Source organism: Alligator sinensis, unplaced genomic scaffold (assembly GCF_000455745.1).
Source record: "Alligator sinensis unplaced genomic scaffold, ASM45574v1 scaffold200_2, whole genome shotgun sequence".
Classification (NCBI taxonomy): Eukaryota; Metazoa; Chordata; order Crocodylia; family Alligatoridae; genus Alligator; species Alligator sinensis.
The window spans coordinates 95,583-117,378 of NW_005842732.1; the positions used below are offsets into that span (position 1 = coordinate 95,583).

A 21,796-nucleotide genomic window follows, 5' to 3' on the forward strand; every position below is an offset into this window, starting at 1 on the left:
CTGCAGTTGCAGCAGTTACTGAAGTGTAGGAATTCCCCAAACTGATTGTGCGTAGGCCTACTGGGCTTATACCCATTCTGCTCCTCAAAACTAATTCTTCCATCCTGGGACTGAGACAAAGAATGGAAAATTTCAGCCCCAAACCCAATTATTTCAGAAAAATGCATGCTGGTGAAAACAAGAGTTTATAACTGACCCCACTGTGCACCTGTGAGTGGAGTGGGCACTAATTAGCACTTGTCATGATGTGCAACTTTGTTATAGCCTTGTCTTTTCATATCCCAATGTAGTCAAGCTTGTTCCAAAGGCTCAGTAGCAAAACTCCCATTGACTTTTTGGGGATTTCATCTATTTCAGGCATTGTGTAATCCTCCACAGAATTCTGCTGCTGTTCTCCTGTGCTGCTTGCTTGTTTATCTCAAATGTATTTATTTCGCCCAATCCCCTTTCTGGCCTTCTCAATTTTTTTTATACAGCAACATTACAAAAGTGACAGCCGCTGCAAGTGGACTTCATGCTTCTTATCAACTGTACCCTGGCAGACTTTGCTCCACAAGCCTGTTCCTCTTCATTTGGGACAAAGAAGCTGTTTCCCAGTTTATATGTAGGGTAACTATGGCAACACTGCACAAAAAGACTTCAGCACATTTAACTGGCAAAGGCCAGGCCAGGCTCCTATCTAGCTGACAGACACTGTTCTGTGGCACTTAAACTGGCTTCATTTCCCCAAAGACTTAGTTTATTACCTTGGAATGCGGCCTCCAGTTTAATGTGCCCATAGCTATAAGTAAAGGCAAACACTGTACTTCTCATGAGATTGCCCATTACAAGGTCTTACCCTGGCTATGAAAGAAGAAGCAAAGAGGGACAAAGGAAGATGAATAACTAGATATGGCAGTGCATATAGCAGGCAGCTGGGAGATGTACTGCAAGAGAAGGAAATCATTCCCCAAATTCATGCATGGCTTGTCTACATGAGAAAGCTACACCCATATAACCATCTTTTTTCAGGACAAACACACACAAAACATTTTGGATCAGTTTACTTTGTCATTTAGATGGAAATAATTGTGCTGCTTTGGAAACCACCCTAGTTGTTTTGGGTGAAGTTTTTAGAAAGTTTCTGGAGGCTACAAACGTCTGACTTAGTGCCTGATCCTGAGGGGTACTGAGCAGCTGCAGTGAAACTAGATTTAAAGATTCTCAGATCTGCTGGGGCTTTAAGGGCCTAGTTGTCAAGACATAAAGGCCCAAGTCAAACTCCACTATTAGATGAGTAAGTAGCTTCATATAGCTGTTAGATCCAGCTTCTCCAAGAAAGTCCATAACTTAATTTAAGTTAAAAAAATGGAGTTGGAGGACAACCCTCTCTTCTTTTAGCCTAGTAATGTAGACACTTGCTCAGGAAGCAGGAGACCCAGGCTCTAGACACCCCAGTTGCCCAGAGAAGCCCTGAACATCAATCTTCCCCTTCTTAGAAAAGTGTCCTATCCACCAAGCCATGGGCTAGACAGTAGACACTACCAATGGCACTCTGAGGCTCACCCACTGGGTAGTTAAAAGGAGAAAAGTGGATCCAGAAGGGGAGGATGCGAAAGAGAAAGTGGCTCAGTGAGACACACACTGCTTGGAAGGAAGGGGCCATGGGTTCAGGCCTTTGCCCCCAGGAGGCAGCAGCTATCGCCCTGCTATATATTCATTCTGTCCAATGACTACTGAATGAAGAAACACTGGTGGGAGCAGGACCTCCTCCCTTCTAGGCAGTACCTGTCTCACTGAGTCACGCTTCCTCCATCTAAAATTTCTGGAGAGCCCTCTGCCTCCCTTCTGTCTTTGTGAGCAATAAAATACACATTTCTCACTGCTTGAGCCAAGCTCCTCCATCTCCTTTGCTGCCTCTAGTGTCTCTCACGACTACAAACAAATCCATCATCAAAAATCCCTGCTAAAAATTACCTTGTTCAGGACAAATCCTGATATGAGGGACCAGATCCTTGACGTGAACTGTCATTTTAGCAGCATCTTTAAGAATTTTCCTTAGATGAATGGTGTAGGTTTTTTCCTGTTTGCTTGGCAGATTAAATGGCACAGTCAATATAAAGCAGATTTTATAAAACAGAGTGACAGCTATGACCTCTGAGCTATTCCTAGTAGTGATATGCTTATGAAAAATAATATTTAGGGACTTTAAAGATACTGCCAGGGACCTCGCTATCAGGACTCTTAGGGCTATAATAGAAATGAAAGGGCCCTGCTCAGGCAAAGCTAGTATGTCTTTGATTGTAGTATACTTTTGCATGGTTAATCTCTATTTATATTGTCTCTTCTCTCTGTTTTCTAGCAAACTGCTTTATTTTAGTGCTGGGTCATAAGACACTTCCAGAGGTAAAATCAGGTGAAATTAGCGTGAATTTAGACTATACTAAGGATACTTAAAATACGAGCGTCCACAAGTTAAAGTTCATTAAGTCATGCTAAGTGCCCTCCGAGCATCTCAAAGTTACATCCCAGGATGTGCTGCTCCCAGCCTCTCCCCTCAACACCCAGAGCTAGGATAGAGCCCAAGGCCAGGTGCAGTTATTACACTTCTATTGGTAAAAGTGATCAGAAACCAATCTATACATAACAGAAGTTCAGCATACATAGACTGGTTTATTAATGGCAGAACCTGGTCTAAAATTTGTCCCCTCCCACCAAAGGGTGAATGCTTGTTCCACTTCTTACTGCTTGCTGCTATGCTGCTTACAGAAAAGCACATCACTTAGATTGATTCTGCCTCAGGCTTTTTGAATGTCTGTACCTAGCTGTAGTAACCAAACCACACTCCTGCTCACCATCCCTCTATTGGCAAGTCAAAGCTGTACAGGCAAGAAACAATATTAACCCTTAATATGTTAATGTTTTAATGACTGCTCACAGCATGTTTGAACTTTAACAACACTTAACTTTCCACAGATTTAGTCTGATCTAAGTGTAACGTGTAACTTCACCCTTAAGATGATCCTTCAGGGTCTAAGGAGCTGTAGCAAAATGACATGTTCACCAGATTCCCAAAAGTTACTGTCATTGTTCTGTTTGGGTCATCCCAAAATACACAAAATGCCTGGGGTACATGGGTTATGTGCTGCCTTTCACAGCCACACTTTTTAGGAGCTACAGCTATAGAAACAAATGTCGCACATGTTTCTTTCCTTTCCTTTTCCTTTCCTATTCCGACATCTTTTCATGGTGTGTTGACTCCTCCAAAGTTAGTTGCCTGCTGAGCATAGAAATGTTAGGCTGGTGGGATTTAGAGTCCCAGGGTACAACCGCAGCATGAACTCCCACGTCAGTACAGTAGCCACACTTGCATGCTTAGCATACAGCACATGCCTTTCACCTGGAAGCTTCCAGTAAGTTGCAGGCTACGTCAGTGGCTCATGCTCTATTCCGAAGCACATCAATGTACAGTGACAGAGCTTCAACTCACAGTCTTTCTGAGCAGCACCTGCTCCTCAATAGGTTTATTGCAGGCAGTGCTAAGGGTTGGCGGATGGTGTTAGAAACTATGGCATCACATCAAACACAAACAGGCATTTTGCTCGCAGATTACTTTCCATAAAAGTATGCTGGAAGCTTTACAAGAGATCACTCCTATTAGGCAACCAGCTGCCTTACGTTACCACTCCAAACTGTCCTCACTTGACAAGCAGAATATGTGACAGTGGCTAGGCAGCCAGTGTGCTGTGACCACTATGTATTACACAAGCAAGCATAACTCTCTCACAATTGCCTTGTCTGCTTGGTGCATCCACCTCCTGGATATCGCCATATATTTTCACTAAACTCTTCCGGGAACTGACTGTCATTTGGCTCTATATATGTGCATGGCTCACAGCATCCTTCACTAGGGCACAGCTACATCACATTCCTCGTGCTCCCAGGGAAAGCTCCTGCTTACTGATACTCATATACACCAAATCCAGCACTGAGGCAGTGAAGCCCTTTTGGGGTTACATCCCTGAGAGCTACAGCAGAGGCTGACTCCAGGGCTAGGGACAAAAGTTACACATAAACTGGTTTAAGTGATCAGAAACTGGTTTAAACTGTAACAGAACAGAAGCTCAGTGCACATAAACCAGTTTCAAAATGGCTGAAACTGATTTAAGATAAATCTGGTTGAATGTTGTGTAGCAGCCTTTAAAAGAACCCAAGCCTGGAGAGACCTGACTGCAGCGGTGTGGCTGGGTAAGCACAGCAGAGCCGGGGGAACGGGGGACTGCCGGAGTCTGCCCTAGTTTCCCTGAGGGGCGAGGGGCCCCAGGGGCAGGCAAAGCCCAGAGAGGGGCTGCATTTTCTGGGGCTGTGAGGCTGTGCGGGACAGGAGGGTTGCTACAGCCTGCAGCCCAGACACTGCTCCTAGCAGAACCAGGGAAGGGGGTCAAAGGCAGGGGAAGGCCGTCTTGCAGGAACTGCAGAGGAGTCGCTGCTTGCTGCCCGGAGACCCCAGGAGTACGGAGATGGACTCCAGAGCCAGGGAGCGTCCACAGACCACGTGCAGGGACACAGACAGTCCCACTCCCTGAGATACCCCGCCAGGGGCAGTGCACATGGGATCCCCAGGACACTGTGTGCAAGTGAGAGACTGTGTAAATAAGTTCATGAGGGTTTATTAGTCGGTATATCCATGTGCTTATTTAATGATTATTTGTTATGTTGTAAATAGTTAAATCTTGTAAATAGTTTGAGGATTGTCTGCGAGGGTGCTTGATTGTAAGGGGAGGCTGTCCACTCGGGGGCACTGCAGCAGCTTCCCAGGGGGGCTGGGCAGGGCTACTGGCTCCCGGGTACCCCACGATCCCATTATTCAGGTGAGGGCGCATGTAGTGTCGCGCCCAGGGTTACAGTTGTATCAGCAGAGCTGACCTGAGCAGGGTGTGGGACCCGGGGCAAACCAGCCCATGTGGAGCACTGCCCCTGCCCCGATCCCGCACTCCCTGGATTCCGATGGTGGCAACGGGGGGAGCAGGGTGGTGAGTGGCTGGAAGTGAAGCCGATGGCGGTGGCGCAGAGACACCACGGCCGCTCTGTCCGGCTCTGTGGGTCCCCCTAAAGTGCGGGTCCCAGGGGGGTTGCCCTGATTCACCCCCCGGGACAGCCCTGTGTATCAGACTTAAGTGATTTGGGTCAAAATGGTTTATGAAACTTTTGTCACAGACCCCTTCCTGGTTCAAGTTAAATTAAAGTCCCGCAGCATCCTAGCATGCTTTGCAGCCCTGGGCTGGAGTGATCTGTCTTTGCAGCCCTGGGCTGGGCTGTCTGCTTCAGAGAGCAGGGCTGGCCCCACCCCTCTGTTCCCTAGCTAAAGCAGTGAGGGCTAGCTGACAAGGGGGTGGGAGGGGGAGCACAAGCCGAGTCTATGGGGCTTGGGGGGAAGGGGGGAAGGACTGCTCACCACCCCTGACAAACCCCAGAAAACCCTGGCTGAGGTCTAGGGACAGGGGTTAAACACCCCTTCCCCCACTCAAACTTACTGCTGGCTGCAGCTGTGGACTACAAATCCCAGAGGCACCTTAAAGCAGGAAGAGGAAGTGATGAGCAACCCTGCAGAGTCCTGCTGCTGTAATTCTGGACTGCAAATCCCAGGGACCTTGGGGGTAGCAGGAAGCAGAAGTGAACACACTGCCAGAGAGATGTTCTCTAGCACCCCCTGGAGTCTGGCCTGAGCCATTGCAGGCATGTGGCTGCATTTCCTGAACAAAGGTAAATGTCTGTTCACTTTAGACTAACCTGCAAAGACTGAATCGATTCTACTTCAGGCTTTTTGACTGTCTGTACTTAGCCCAGAGCAGCTTTCAGGGACATACACATGTAAGAGTGTGGTTTACAGTGACTTTCTTGGGGACACAGGTTAGATTTACCCCAAATGCTAGGATAATCCAAAGGAATAAAAAAGATCTCTACCAAACAATCCAGTTGTTCAGTGCTTTATCTAACCAATCACCTCTGTTAGGCCATAGGTTTCTGTTAATTACAGAAAGGTTATGAATGAGAACTGAGGGCACTTCATGTCTTGCAGATGGTGCTCAGCATCTCACAGAATCAATTCTTCGGGTGAGTTTAGCTGAGCTCACGAAGAGCTTGTGCTTGGTGAGATACAGCAGTATCCTATATCTCTGACAAATTCTTGGGAAACTTCATGGCCCAGTCTCCACTCTGTCCTGCAACTGCAGGGCAAATCATCCTGGCAGTCATGCCAGATACTGCGTCATATTCTAAGATGATTCAATGCATCAGTTCCTGAGTAACTTAACTGCTTTTGCAAATGTATCTCAACTGAAACAAGCATTTTCTAAATTGAAAGCAACCATATAACTTAAAAAAAGGCTGAGCTGACCTAAGCATTCAACCAATTACCTAAAGACAACATAATAAATAGGAATTATGGTTGTGGCTGTCATTATAGCAATCGGTTTAACTCAGCACTACAAGCCTATGAAAGTGATCTACTGCTGTTCTCAATCATAAGGGACCCGTGAACAAATAGAAGAAACTCCAAGTAAATCTGAATATCCTGCCAGCAAATAATGTCAAATTATGCATTTGCTTTTGTAAAGGGCAGTGGTGCCAACATATCATCCACCAAACAATGGTCGTACATCACTCGAAAATGTGGTCATTTACTATATTGGATAGTATATATTTTACTGCTGTTTCTCTGCATTTTCAGATTGGTAACCCACCATTATTGCACCCAAGCTGTGCATCTTCCATCTACTGTAAGAAAACAAATTGACTCTCATTTGAAGCAGAAAGTCATCAGCTGTAGTGGGCAGTTAAATACTAACAACATCAGCCCTTGTGTTTGGGATGAGTTGAATGATGGGGTAATGTTGTGTATTTCAACAAGAAGAGTCCTGTGAACATCCATCCTGGATGCTAGAAAGGAGTGGGAGCCATCGTGCATCAAACATAGGCACTTCCTTTGCAACTGTCTGTGCACAAATTAAATGCATGCTTTACTTCTACCATTGAGTTAATGACTACCTACATCTGGTAGGACTCTTTGGCTATAACAAATAATAAGAATAGGCAAGATCAAGTTTCCATGTCCTGGGATTGTCTTTCCTTATCAGTGCACCTTCCTTCCCTTTGCTGAGTGCCCAGGTTAGCAAAGCTGTATGGCTAGCAGACGCTTCCTGTGTCACACCTGCACTTTGGTGCCCCTATTTCTGCCTTGTGTATTTTTTTTCTATGCCTTCTTAGCCCACTGACTCCAGTTACTTCATGGCAACATATCTTGAGCCAGCTGCAAACATTCCCTGGTAACAAGCAAAACTGTATATGAGATCGAGGGAGAGTTTTGTGATGGAGATGTTTTGTTCTTCACTTGCTATGTCAAAGTGTATCTGACAGTTAAGCCATGTCCTTGCAATTAACTGTGTTTTTTATCTTGAGGGATTAGCCTGTTGGCCAAGAAGGTTTCTTTCCTACCCCTATATTCCATTTACAACTTACTTGCAGTTAGGCTCACTCCTCTTAGGGCTTTCTGAACCTCTGAATGCCCGAGTGGTGACATCACTGCAGCCAGCGGGTGGATGTGTGTTATCAGGAGAAAAGTTTGCTTCCAACCCATTCTGGAAAAGAAGAAAACAATGCGTTCAAAAGCAAAGCTGGCTGTATTGGTTTGTTTCCAGACTCAGGATTGCTTCTGAGTACAGATCTTTGCCTTTAGTAGCCAGAATTGAGGAAGGTGCTTTTACTTCTATCATACTTGTACTTATTATGTTTAATGGCATTGGATGGAGGCAATAAACAAACAGAAAATAAACTTAACAATATATCTGTGCCTCTGATTATTTTATTGTAGTTTATGCATTACACAGACTTTCCTCTCTTTTAAATAAGGCTGATTTATTTATTTATTTATTTTTAGAGGTATTAAATGTGAAAGTTGTTGGTGTTTTTTTCCGCCAATAGTCAAATGAAAGGAAACAAAGATTTCTGGAGCTTGTAATACTGAATAGTTAATCTGGTTGTGATCTGTTCTTTGAAGTAAGATAATAAACAAATCTTTTTATACTATTAATTTCTTGATCTTTTTATGTTCATCAAGGATTTTATGCTCTGTTTGGGAACAGCCTGATGTAAATGTTAAAATGACTTTCAGAGATCTAGGGAAAGTTACTGAATGATTCCCATTTGCATCACATCTCTGAGTTGCATCTGTAAGAAGAATAACCATAACCATTTCGCAGCAAAATAAAGACACAGAAAAGTCAAGTTAGTCAGAGGAAACTAATGCCAAATCAGGAGTAGAATCGAGGCATCCCACACCGGACTGCCTTTGCCACCTCAGGCCAGAGGTTCTTTATTGCCTGCCACATGTAAATGTTAAGTCTAATTTTATTCAAAGTACTTCAGGCAAGTATTTCTGTAACTTACTTAGATTTTCCACATTTCCCCTTATAATTCAGCAAAGTGCTTACACATCTGCCTAGCACTGAATTCAGTGAAGCTAAATCACATTCCTAGAGCTAATCTAGGGGAAGTACTGAGGACATGTACCAAATCCCACATGTTTCCAGAGCTCAGGTTCATTACTCTGAGTAGCCAGGAGGTACATCCATGTGTGGATCTAGGATTTTGAAAGGGAAGGTACAGATGGTGTGGTGCATCCTCACATATAAAACAACACATATTTTTCTCCAGGTTAGAACAACTCCAAAGCTAGAAACTTTACTAATATGCTAGGGGCCTAGGTCTATATTATTCAGTTTAAAATTGAAACAAAAATAAATGTAATTCATTGGAATGTGCTTTAATTTACTATACATAATTTCCTATATTATGTATTAAAACACAACAAATTAGGAAAAAAATACTCAAAAGATGTTTCCTTAGTCCTGTAGTAATTAGAATTAAATGTTAGAATCATAGAAAATTGGGGTTGGAAGGGACCTCAGCAGGTCATCTAGTCCAGCCCCCTGCTCAAAGCAGGCCCATCTCCAGCTATATCATCTAAGCCAACGCTTTATTTATCCAGGTCTTAAAAACCTCCAAGGATGGAGAGTCCACCACCTCTCTGGGTAACCTGTTCCAGTGCTTTGCTACCCTCCATATGAGAAAATTTTTCCTAATATCTAACCTAAACTTCTCTTGCTGCAACTTGAGACCTCTTGTAATATATATCCCTCCCTCACTTCTTACTGAATAGAAATACTGCTGCCACTGCCAGGGAGTTTGCTTTAAACTTGGGGTGGAGCAGGAATCAAAGGGGGTGCAGGCTAGAGTTCACCAATACACACCTCCCCACCACCCAATATCTGCCCCTGGGTACAGCCAATCTGCTGCCCAGAAACATGTGCTGAAAATTAGAATGTATGCATTTTGGGGTCAATCTTCCATTTTCGAATGCTCAGTGGAGGCGGAGGTGTCACATGATACAATACCTAGTGATTAGGGCACTCATCTCGGATGTGTGAGGCCCAGGTTTAGTTCTTTCTTCTGAGTCACAGGGTTGAAATCCATCTCTCTCACTTACCTTAACCACCGGGCTACAGACTGCTGTAGGGCAGGGAGGCATTTTCCACTTCTCTGCGATTCCCTCACCGCACGTCAGCATCCTAACCCCTAAGCAATGGAGTCATGCCCTCCTTTCCTTTCTTTCTCTAGGCTACAAAGTCACCATCACTCATGCGGGCCCAAAGACTCTTGAGCTCTCTGCTGTACTGTGACGAGCTCCTTCGCTGAAAGCATGTTCCCATCTTAGAATCGCCTCTAGCCAGGCCATCGCAGGAAGATGATAGATAGGAGTTTGAATCCTGTTAGGCAGGTGGAGGCATGGAAATGGGGTGGCTCACATATGACAATCACTGAGTTATGAAGGCACAACTGTTACCTTCCCTTTCTCTAACAGTGCTTTAAAAGTAATTGGCACCCATCACTTCATTTTGTGCACAAGCTAATCCTGCAAGTGAGCTTTAAGCAACTCTGAGAATGGGTAGTGAATGAATAAAGCCCCTCAGGAGGTGCAGATAGAGAAATACTGAATTTCGGGATCATGGTCAGGCTTAGTCTGACTGAAGTGCTTCTGAAAATGTATTAGAATTAAGTACCTAGGGGTCTTGCAGGGCAAAACCTGACATACCTATAGAGTTTAGTGTCAGTCGACATGGGAATATTCGGGGTCACAGTTGGGATTAGGCACGGAAATGCACCCAAGCACCTAAGATATCAAATTCACCCAAGGAACCTTGTCTGCCTATGTCTTTAGCCCAACACGGCTACAACCCAAACCCCACAAGCACCTAAGGCTTTTTTTGTTTAATCTACCCCTAAGTGACTTGCTGAATCGTGGCCTAACTACAGTTCCTCTCAGCTACATTTCCAGATTTTTCCTGGAGCTTCTGAAGAAAAGGAAGAGCTATCACTCAAATGCTTGTACTCATAAAACCCTGCTGCTCCGTTTGTTTCAACTTAAAATAGAAGCTGAAGTCTTTTTTCTCTGTCAAATTGGGTTCCCCTATTCGTCCTTTTTATAGCTGCTCTTTTTCAATTATTAACAAAGCCAAAGCAAGGCTCTTTCAATTGCTTCTTGAAAATCAATGTTACTCTATTTTACAATGGATACATCTGTAAAAAAAAAAAAAAAAAAAAAAAAAAAAAAAAAAAAATCTGAGTTGCCATGGATGAACATACTTTTCTTTCACAAATGATAATCTGTATTGGTTGAGTAAAAAAAAGAATGTATTAATATTTTTGTGAATAACAATGAGGAGTTTGAATCACAATAGTTTATTGGTGAATTAATAATATATTGTTACGTTTGGTGCTCAGGATTATTCATTTGCCTTTTGGGTATTAGTGGAAGTATCTGCAAGTCCTTGAAATATTACAAATTTAGCACAAATGATTATTTATCTAATCTTTCTTGGCAGTTCATTATTTGTCTTTTTGTTGTCCTTCTATACAAAACATCCAATCAGGAAGCAGAAAGAGCAAGTGAAGTATGCAGCCAATTAATCAGCATGAATAAATTATATTCAAAACCACCATTCAAGAACAACCCATAAGTCAAACAATACAATGAAACTATTTGGTAAATACCTATTAATAATAAATCTGTTCAGGAATAATAGTCCATGAATATTTTATTAAATAACAGAAGGGCTAAATTCATCAATATTATGGCCCCTGATCTGAGAAAATACATAAGTATATGACTAACTTCAAACTTGCCCGTTTACTTCAATGGGAGTTAAAGGTATATACAAATCTTTTCTTGAACACAGATGTTTTCTTGACTTCAGAAGACCCTTCACAAACAGATGCTGTTTCACACTTTTCATAATTTGTTCCTTTACAGTTTTTAGTATTTCCCCATTACTAATATCAGGAAGACTGAACAGTATTGCTCTTGCACTCTTGGGCTTTTTAGTTATTCCAATCTAGTTGTTAACACTAATATTATTCTACCCCCTTGTCAGTGAAATGACTCACTTTTGAAATGTGTGACCTTAGAAAAGATTCTGCCAAGGCCTCTCTAGTTTCCACCCCCCCGCCCCTTTGCTCTCTTGGATGAGTATTGTCTGCATTTAATGCCTTGTCAATACCAAGAGGCTCTGAGCCTTCAAGGTCTATTTTAGGATTTATCTGCAGACTCCTGATTCTTCAGCTTCTCCTCCTGTAAATCTTATCACCAGGGTAGGTAAAGGCCTACACATTTCAGTTTTAAAATGTGATAAACAATGGTCTAATAACTCTGCAATTCTATTATTTTTAGCCTCTACCTTCCCCCTATCATTCCTGAAAGGAATGAGTTTTTCCTCCTGTATAGCATATTATATGCACTCAAATCTTTCCAGTTAATACTGCTATCCTGGGCTATTTCAGACATATTTTTAATTTTAATCTGCTGTATATTATGCTTTTCTAGTCATATTTTTATTTCTCTACCCTTCTCTAATGTAGGAGTCTTCACATCTTTTAAAGGAGTAATCACTTATATTTATACAGCATTATAACCCAAAGTTCCCAGTGCCTTTTGCTATTACTTAAGGCAGTGAGAGTAGAGGCTGGGACTTGGTACTCTGGATCCTATTCGCTGGTTGTGGCAAAGATATATTATATAGTCCTAGGCCCATCACTTCACAGCTCTATGCCTTACTTCATTTTTCACATGGATAGAAAACTTATGGAGTGCTCAGAGGTTTGCTGTTTGACTTTCAAGACAATCAAGCTATTGCAATAATGTCTATGACATAAAAACCTTGATGGTCTAAGTAACAAGAAACCCATTTTTCAGATGGGTAAATAGAGGTTTGAATGGATTAAGAGACAGGCACCACTAAAAGACAGATACTGTTAAAAGGCATATAATATATATGCTGCAAGGAGAACAGCACTGGTTATAGTGCTACTGAAACCACCTACAAGGAAGACCTTATCACATACAGTTCATAGGCACCACAATGGGAGATTGAAAGTCTCTCTCCTATCACACCTTTCATCAAGAGAATAATTGAGAATTGGTGGGCAGAGATAAGATAAATTAAACCGCTTTTTGATCATCTTGGATTTTGTGTTTTCTTAAAATGTTTTGTTTTTTCATGTACAACCTTAACTCTGAATTTTCCTATTAAAAATACAGTAATGAGATTAACTGAAATTAACAGAGATTTATTTTAATTTCTAGCTCTATGCAAATAATGTTTCATATCTGGAAATATAGGGCCTAATCCAAGAGACAATTAACTTGATGGAAAGACTCCCATTTAGTCAGTAATCTCTGAATTTGGTCTCTATAAAAAATATGCCCCTCACAGAAATGCAGCCATGATGTGGCAGCCCCAAAGCAGCAATACTTCATAACAACTCAGAAAAGGATGCAATGAATACCGTTAAGCCCAAATGAAATTATCTGTCTCAATAAGAGACAAGCACTGGTAGGATAAGTGATTTGTATTTCACATTGCAGAAACCCTCCTTTTTTGCTTTGTAAAATGCTTCTCAGCAGCCAACTGTTTCCTGGAAAATGGATTCATTAGCAGATTAATTAGTAATGGATTCCTAACAACGGTGCAGAAGATATGAATAGGAGGGAAAGATAAAGCTCTTGAATTGAATTATTATACTTACATGGGTTTTTAGATTGTGTACTTTGTGCTTTAGATTAAATTATTATAATTTATGTGCCTTTCAAGCAACAATTTTCTCTGAGAGATTATTTTCTTTTAACCCTTTTCCCATATAGAATAATTTCCATGGCAACACTTGGACTGATGTTAGAAATAAAAAAAATGGGCTTCCATTACAGAAGAGGTCAGAGAACTTATTTCATTCTAAAGAAGAAAATGATGTTGGTTTTATTAAATACTTGCTGCTGAAATAGTCATGATTACATTACAAGGAAATTCAGTCCTAAATTTGATCTTCTGCTATATTTCCTTGAGGCAAAAATTACTTTAAAAGGAGAATTATAAACTGTCTCTAAACATCTCGCTTAATCAGACTGAACTTGTGCCTTTATTTAAAAATATTTCTGTAGGGAATGAGCTATGAAAGGTTCATGCATTTTTCGTGACTGAGAAGAGAGAGAGAGCTGCCCCTTCAGTTATAAAAAAAATAGTCATTATTACATAGCCATTTAGAACTTCCCTCTATTATTTCCTCAGCACTGATATCAATAGGAGTTGCTTTCCTGACTAGGATCTCAATGGGTCTCAGGATGCAGGTCCAAGGAGCTCCAGTGTTGAGCTCCTTTGTGAGAGGATACTCCATCAGCACGTTTTCCTAGTAGAACGCTATGCACGGGATGATGGGACACAAGATGACAGGAGAAATCCCCCCTGGGAAGACTGGCTGTGGTTTGGGAAGGATGAGTTATTTCAGGAGGGCAAGTGAGAGGGAGTTGTGCTGCAAGTTGGCCTTAGGAAAGGGTCAGGCAGAAGGGTTTAGGGACTGGTGCAAGGACTCCTGATTAGTATGGACTCTGCAGCCTTCACTGGGGGTTCTTATTTTTGGGTTAGCTGTGTCACCTGCACTTCTTCAGCAAGAGGCTTAGGGTGTGTCTGTGCTGCAGCCCAAGACGCAAGTGTACCAGAGGTATTCATATCCTCCTAAAGCCAAGTTGGGTAACAACAGGATTGAAGATGGTGGGGTAGATTTCAGTGCATGCTAGCAAGTCACATATGTACTCAGGTCCCCAGGGGACTTCCAAACACTAAAAGGACACTTTGAAGACAGACCTCAAGAAAATGGATGCCAACATCAAGAGCTGGGAGGATCTGGCTGCCAACTGACTCTGAAGGTGCTGCAACCTCAGCCAAGCAGCAGCCTGTTTCAGGGTAAAGCATCTTGCCCTTGAAGGCAAGAAAAGAGCGCGGAGGACGGGAAAGGAGAGGAATCCCAGCCTATTCCCAACTGCAGGAACACCTGCAACTTCTACAGACAGATCTATGGCTTAAGGGTTGGGGTCTTAAGTCATCTTAAGACCCATGAATGAGCCAGGGTAGAGATTATCCTCAAATTGAAGGACTGCTGACAATGACAATGACCTTACATAGTGTCTTCACAGCTACAGTTCCTGGCGTTAACTAGATTAGGGCCAGCCTGTGTATGCCTACAATGTTCTACAGTCACACTTTTGACTGCACCTTAAGATTCACCCTTATCGTGGTTGTGACATCCTGTTGGAAATAGGAAGATCCAAAGCAGGAACAGGTGCCTAAGCCCTTGAGAACTTCCTAACAGTTGAATTTTGGATGGCTGGGAAGAAGCATTCTGAGAAACAGGGCAGCCAGAATGAGGGAGATGAGCAACACCTGGACAAAGGAAGTAGAAAACCAGTATACAAAGTGCCATGTTTTTCACAGGCTGATAAACCCTGAGTTTGTCCTTCCCTGAGGCAGATTGCAAAGGCCAAATGTAAAGAAAATGATGAATTCTCATCCAGCAATAAAGCATAGAATTACCACAAGCCTTAGGTGATACGCAGCGCACACTTACATTCCTGTAGAACAGGGGCGGGCAATTATTTTGGGTGGAGGACCACTTACCGAGTTTTGGCAAGTTGTCGAGGGCTGCATGGGTAGCCTCACCCCTTGGCAGGTGCCAGGCGCCCTGGTCACCATCTAGAGGGCGAAAGTCCCGCCCTCTAGTCCCTGACCTTTGCCACCAGTAGTCCCTCCCCTTGCCCATAGAAGTATTCCTTTCAGCAAGGGGTTTTGCCATCTCAGAACCAGAAAAATACCAAACTATATTCTAAAAAGCGACCATTTACAACATTCATTATCTTGATTTCAAAAAATATTTTTGTCCCGATTTACAGGTGTTTGTGTAGTGCGCATAGAGGTGATTGCACAATAGCTTAAAATGAAGTCTTACTCTTGTATGTTGTGCGGGGTGGGTATAGGTTTGTGGGGGAGGGTGTGGGTGGGCCTGTGAGGGGTGGTTAGGGGTGGGTGTGGGGTGACAAAGCATGTGGGGGGGTGTGCATATATGGAGTTTGTGGGGAGCTGTGTGTGCGGAAGAAGGTGACTGGGGTGCATGAGGGGGTGTGGGTGTAGGGGTCTGTGTGTATGGCAGTGCAAGGGTGTGTGGGTGCAAGCATATGGTGGGGGGGATGGGATTCACAGCCAGGAGCCATATGGTGCTGAAGCAGTGCGGGGGCAGAAAGGCAGAGAAATGGCTGGGGGCAGTGGTGATGCCTAGGGGGTACACGGGGGTGCATATGCACCCCCTGAGAGAGTCAGTGCGCCCCCTGACTGGACGCGCTCTCCGCTTAGGCAACAGGCAGGGGGAGCATGGGGTCGCTGACTGGTTGCTGGGTGTGGGGGCACTTGCCCCCCCCGACTAAGGCGGCACCAGTCGCCCATGGCTGGGGGGTCAGGTGGCACTGGGCTGCTTGGTCTTGCTGCTTGCTCCCCCTGGGTCCTACTGCCCCTGTCTCCTATCATCTTTGACAGCCAGGAGCAAATAAATATCAATTACTAAATTATTTTGGGGCCCCGTGGGCCGGATAAAATGGCCTGTCAGGCCAGATGCAGGCAGCGAGCTGTATTTCGCCCACCCCTGCTCTAGAATCAGACTAGGAATTAAGCTATCAGCTGCATTTAGAGCTGGTGAGGTCTCACCTAGAGAACTGTGTTCAGTTTGGGGCATCATGCTGCAGAAAGATGTAGACAAATTGGGCAGAGATGAGCATAGAATAACCAGAATGACAAGGGGCTTAAAAAACATGACCTCTGAGGGAAGGTTGAAAGGACTGAGTTTGTTTAGTGCAGTTTAAAGGGAACTAAGGGGGAGACGGTCTCCTTATAATTAAAAGTTTATTATAAGGGTACTGTGTTCAATTTTTCTCTATGTCTGCTGGGGGTATAACAAGAAGAAATTGGCCTAATTTGCAGAGAAGAGGATTTAGATTGGATATTAGGAATATGTTCTGAGTTTAATGGCAGGGACACACGTGGGAACAGGCTCCCTAGGGAGGCCGTGGAATCTCCTTTGTGGAGGTTTATTAAGAACGTTAGACCAATGTGGGTCAGGGCTGGGTGGTTTGGGTATGTGACCATCCCTCAAAGCAGGGAGCAAGCTAGATTACTTGAGCTCCCTTCCAGCTCTACAGTTTTGAAACTCTAATTCCCCTCTTTACATTGGACTGAAGTAATTCATAAAACTTCATAGAGTATTTCATAATTCATAGCTTCATAAAGCATGTCATTTTCATTTGGTGATTTGCACAGCAAAAAAAGAAAATTAAACCCTGAGCAAAGGAGCAGTTTTACACTGTTTTAAAGTAAGATGCCGACGAGTGGGTCCATAACGAGGCAGTGGGTGTCACTATTTTGCATATTGTAATATCCAGCTTTTCCTGCCTCTCTACCTGGTGAGATCCACAACTTTGAATCAGGCACATAGGCTCCCTATGCAACGAATGGAGGGAGTTAGAAACATGAAAGTGGCATTCACAAAAGCCAGCATGATGATTTAGTAGTCTCCTAAACTAGACAGTAGGCAATGCTGAGGACAGTGGTGTCTCATGCTCCAACCCTCCGTCTTGTATTTCATGCATAGTCCAGGTCTGTAGGCCTGCTCTTAGCACACTTACCAGACTAGCTTCAGCAGGTGAGTAGACAGGAGTGCACCTAGCTTTTCAATCACAGTGGGTTTAGGTGTGAGACCAGGCCTGAGCTACTCAGTGCTATCAAGACATGAGGGGGTGTGTGCATGGTTGTATGCAGAATTTTAATGTAGAAAGCAACCATTGTCTATTAGGAAGGTCTTTCTAGGTATGAGATTGGTTAATCTCCTGCACTAGAAGTTTTTAAGAGCTTGTTAGGGATGGTTTAGAAAGGAATCTTCCTGCCTTGAGCAGGGGGTTGCATTAGATGACCACCTCAGGTCCCTTCCAGCCCTACTTCTCTATGGTTCTAGGAGCCTGACTTTAAGTAATGGGCCTACTTACCTGATTAATATTAGGTAGGTGTTTAAGTACCATGCTAAATCCAGTGAGGGACTCAATGAACCTACATTCTGTTTACATTAGGGTTTTCAATGGTGCTAACATGGTTCAGCTAAATTGGTATTAGAAACAATAAAAAGGCATCATGGGCAAAGTCTGAGCACCTAATGTGACCATTCCTCAAACACCTAGAAATTCAGTCAGTGTATTCATGGTTTCTAGACCACGTGGCTTTAACTGCTGGACTGCTATGCAGTTTGGTGGATGCACCATATCATTTGGGCAGAGTAATTTCTGGGCTTTGCTTCTGTGAAGTAATCAAAGCTTTGTGCAAAGGCATTGGGTAAGAAACTATGAGAATACCCCCTTCCTTACATTAGGAAGCCCTGCTGCATGTGGAATTACCATTTCATGAATGCAAAAGGAGCTTCCTATTGTACCAGTTCAATCCACCAAGATGAAATTCATTTTGGATGGTTGCCTTCTCTGTAGTCATAACTGTAGCCAAAGGAAGAGGTGAATTACAGATTTGGAAAGATCAGCCTTGGTGACCATTTTTAAAACAGCAGGTGGCCTTTTCAGAGCTGATCTATCTTTTTTCTTTTTTAAGATGTTTCTTCCTTTTTTGTAAATTTTCAGATCTAGCTAGAGACTAGTCCTTGTCTCCGATTCTTTAATCTGAGAGCGATAAGCTTCTTCCTAAAAGCTAGAGTCAGATGTGCTCTTAAATATTGTTTGGAATGCACAGAGCTTTTCAGAAAATCCAAAATAATGTTTGTGTGTTCTTTCCAGTAAGCTGAATTAAGCTGCCATCTGTCAGGAGGCCAACACAAAGACTGGTTGTAAATGAACCAAGGAGGCTTATTCTAAGCAATGCTACACTTTTCTGTTTGCAGGAATGGCAAGTCATGGGCTAAATATTTTGAAAAAGATTCAGATGCACAAAGTACAGCAGAGGGGTCTGCTTCTAATAGCATGTTCTTACATGCTTTTCACTTTTAAAGATCCTAAAATAGTGTTTTATAGATTTCCAAAAGATATCAAACTAGGCCTAACCCTCTCCATTAAGTTTTCCAGGGTGCACATTTAAGTGTTTTGAAAATATCATCCTGTATGTACCCAGCTACTCATCCCCCAGCAATCTGCACCACTGGGTAACTACATTAGCAATGGGATGAAAAGATGAAACATTTCCTATTAGAGTCTGATCCAAAGTAACAGGGATATAAATGAGTGAGGCAGGGCCTTACCTGATTCTCTTATAGGTAAAGCCATTAAGTAATGGTTAGGGAGGAAAAAATATGACTCGAGTAAGGAAGATCTTTTAAGAAGTATTGAATGTAACTAGGACCTGGTGGGACTGGGGGCGGGGTTTGGTTGGGGTGTGGATTAAGTGTTTCAGAGATCATTGTGACGGGTGTGGTTTAGAAATATAACAGAAGATAAGGCCTGCCTCTCTGCCTTGGTTTCAGAAGCTGGTGTTTGCCTGGATGCTGAATGGGGATATGGGACACAAAACCTTTGCCCCTACCTTATGCTAAAAGTAGCTAATTTTATGCAAAGCCTATTCACATAAATGCCCCTTCTATAAATTTGTCTATCAGAGCTAATGCCCGGAGCCGCTCCTTTGCATTTCACTCCTCCTGACTCTGCAGGCAAAGCTATGGTAAAGGGACAGCTGTTACTTCAGGATAGCAAATGTCACCAGCATGATGGATCTTCCAATAAAGCTGATCTTCCTCATTCTGTTCATTAGGGAGTGTCAGCTGTGGTTTAGGCCTTTGAGGAAAGACTACTGAACATTTAGAGCTGATTTTCCCTTTCTTCTCATCATTCACTGAACAAAATTGGACCTAGTTCATCCCTGGCTAAACTTTGAATCTAATGGATGAAACTGAGCCTATAAATCTTCCTTTATGATACGAAGTCATGTCTCCTCATTTCCTCCTCCTTCCTTCAAAGTGCGAAAGTTCAGCCTTGTGGATCAACATCTCTGTGGCTGTTGGCCATGTATCCAGCATTCAGATAACCTGGCCCATGTCCTGCGGTCACTTACTACGCGTAGGTCAGCTGAAGACAGAATGCAGCTACTATGACAGTAGCAATTTGACAGTAGCTCATTACTACTGTGCAGTAGCGCTGCCTGGCAGAAAGCATGATCCAACGCTACTGCTCAGTAGTAACAAGCTACTGTGCAGTCAGCGTCACCTAAAAGGCATTTGGTGATGGTAATGTGCAGTAACTCCAGTAACTGGCCAGCCAATTAGTACTCGCTTATGCAAGTACTAAATGACTCATGTAGACACGACTAGTGAGTGGCGGATGTTAATCCCATAGTTTAATGCACTGCTCAGATCCTGTAAAAACGTCCAGGTGCTACCTTCAAGTTTTCCGCATCTCTGGCTATCACCTTTCTTTTATGTCAGTAGATGATGTTTGTCTGTCTATAGTATGGCAACCCACCTTTGCTACTTGCAACTGTTCTGCATAGGCAGGAGTGCAACAAAAGAAAGTGTGAATAGATACACTATGATAAATATGATAAAGTTTCCGTTTTGTTTCACACAGACGCACAGAACCGCACACATGGAGGTGGCAGCAGTCTTTGATCCCCCCCTCCCCCACTCCAGCTCTAATTGATCATCATCTGATTTTCTCTGTTAACAATTAATCTGCAATTTTTCTGTATACTCAAGTTACACAGTGGAGCTCCTAAAAGCCATATGATTGGCAGATCTTGCTCCAACTTTACTATCTTAAGGGCTGTAAAATGGCTTTACATTTCAATTGTTGATTCTTTCTTCCTTTCTGCCCCTGTTTGGAGAGTCTGTGTCTTCGTTTGATTTTAATCATCATTTCCTTGGTTTTGAAAATGGCTTTGTTTCATAAACCAAATTAGATTTTTATGCTCAAATGTCATATGGGAGATTACTTGTTTTGCGCCGCCGCATTAGACTGCATTCTCCCATTTAAGCTTTCAATAGGACCGCAATCAATTTGCTGATTAGTAAGTGCCTTATTCTCTTTGTTTACACTGCTTAGGAGTCTTCTAAGTTCTAATAGCTGAAGGGAAGCCGACTGTTTTCAAACATGCCAAGGCATCAGCATCAGTAAAATCAAGAGCAGAGTCAGACGAAAGCATTCCTTCTAAAACCAGCTTAGAAGAAAAAGGGATCATACAACCATCCATGTCAAGCTTAAACCAGAAACAACCCACCCTTGTAGAGGTATTCATTAAATCACCAATTGAAAGGCTGATTGCTTTCCACACCTCAAGGCAGAAGCCATGTTGATAGTTCCTTTCCAATCCTCTTCCACAACAATTACAAGCTGGCACTAAAAAGAAATCCACTTTGTGCAACACAGTTGCAGCAAGAACATCTGGACTTTCCTCCGTTCCAAATGGAACTGGCAGACGTAGCAACTTCTCACCACTAGCCCAGTAATTAGCTATAAAACAAATGCACGCTGAAATGATAGTGGAAGGTGCGACACATCCTTATTCCCCCTTTGGGGATGTTCTGTGGAAGCTTAAAGCATTAAAGACATTCCTTGGTAATGCCTACATATGACTGAACCTTTCAAATGAGTTCTCCAGAGCTCAAGTAAAAGGGAATTTGAGTATAGTATATTCTCAATAGACAACTAAAGCATCGCATAGAAAAATACCAAATATCCCAGTGTTTGTGGACCTGGTTCAGATCTCATTTATGATTCCTACAGGCAAGTAAAGCCAGGTCTAAATAAGGACTTTTCAAAACAGGAGTTTAAACAGAATGTTTAGAAGTTAATTTGCTTAAGAATACTATCGGGAGTTAGTTGCGAGTTAGTTACACTAGTTGAATTCAACTATTGTGCTTCCTTTATGCACTAAGCGCTTAACATGACCTCTCCTCTCCCAAGCCACGATCCTCTATGTGGGTGTGTCTGCACGTGCTATTAATTTGAGGTATGCACGTCTATATGTGCTCCCTACTGGGCGCGTCTACACAAGATGCTACTGCACGGTGGTTACTATGCTTTTATTTAGTACATGTATAAGCAAGTACTAAATAAATGCGCAGTTACCAGAATTACTGTACAGTAGTACCAGCAAAGGTCTTTTAGGGCTCTGGCCAGCCCAAGCTGGTTGTGTGCCTGCAGCCCCAGGTGCTGCACAGCACAAGAAGCACAGTGGTGGCTGCTGGGCTCGGGACCCTCCGGCACTTCCGCCCCCACCCTTGCAGCTGGGCCAAGCTGCCTCGCGCAGTCCTAGTGGACTAGGAAGGGCCCTGCCCCTACAGACCAGCCCTGCAGGGCCCTTCCCAGGCAGCTTGGGTGCAGGGAGCTGGGAGCAGTCTGGCTGTGCAGCCC

At 43.2% G+C, this 21,796-nt stretch overlaps 1 protein-coding gene across 5 annotated transcripts in view; it reads right to left on the reverse strand.

Moving 5' to 3' along the window:
- Positions 1-21,796, reverse strand: part of HS1BP3 (HCLS1 binding protein 3) — a 188,541-nt gene that overhangs the window by 39,559 nt on the left and 127,186 nt on the right. For 3 of the 5 annotated variants that reach the window (XM_025216351.1, XM_025216353.1, XM_025216354.1), the window contains exon 8: positions 7,498-7,616. In XM_025216351.1, coding sequence (XP_025072136.1) covers positions 7,498-7,616 — 119 coding nt within the window. Of the gene's footprint in view, positions 1-5,963; positions 6,255-7,497; positions 7,617-21,796 lie in introns of those variants that run through there. The other 2 variants (XM_025216355.1, XM_025216350.1) reach the window with 2 other exon arrangements.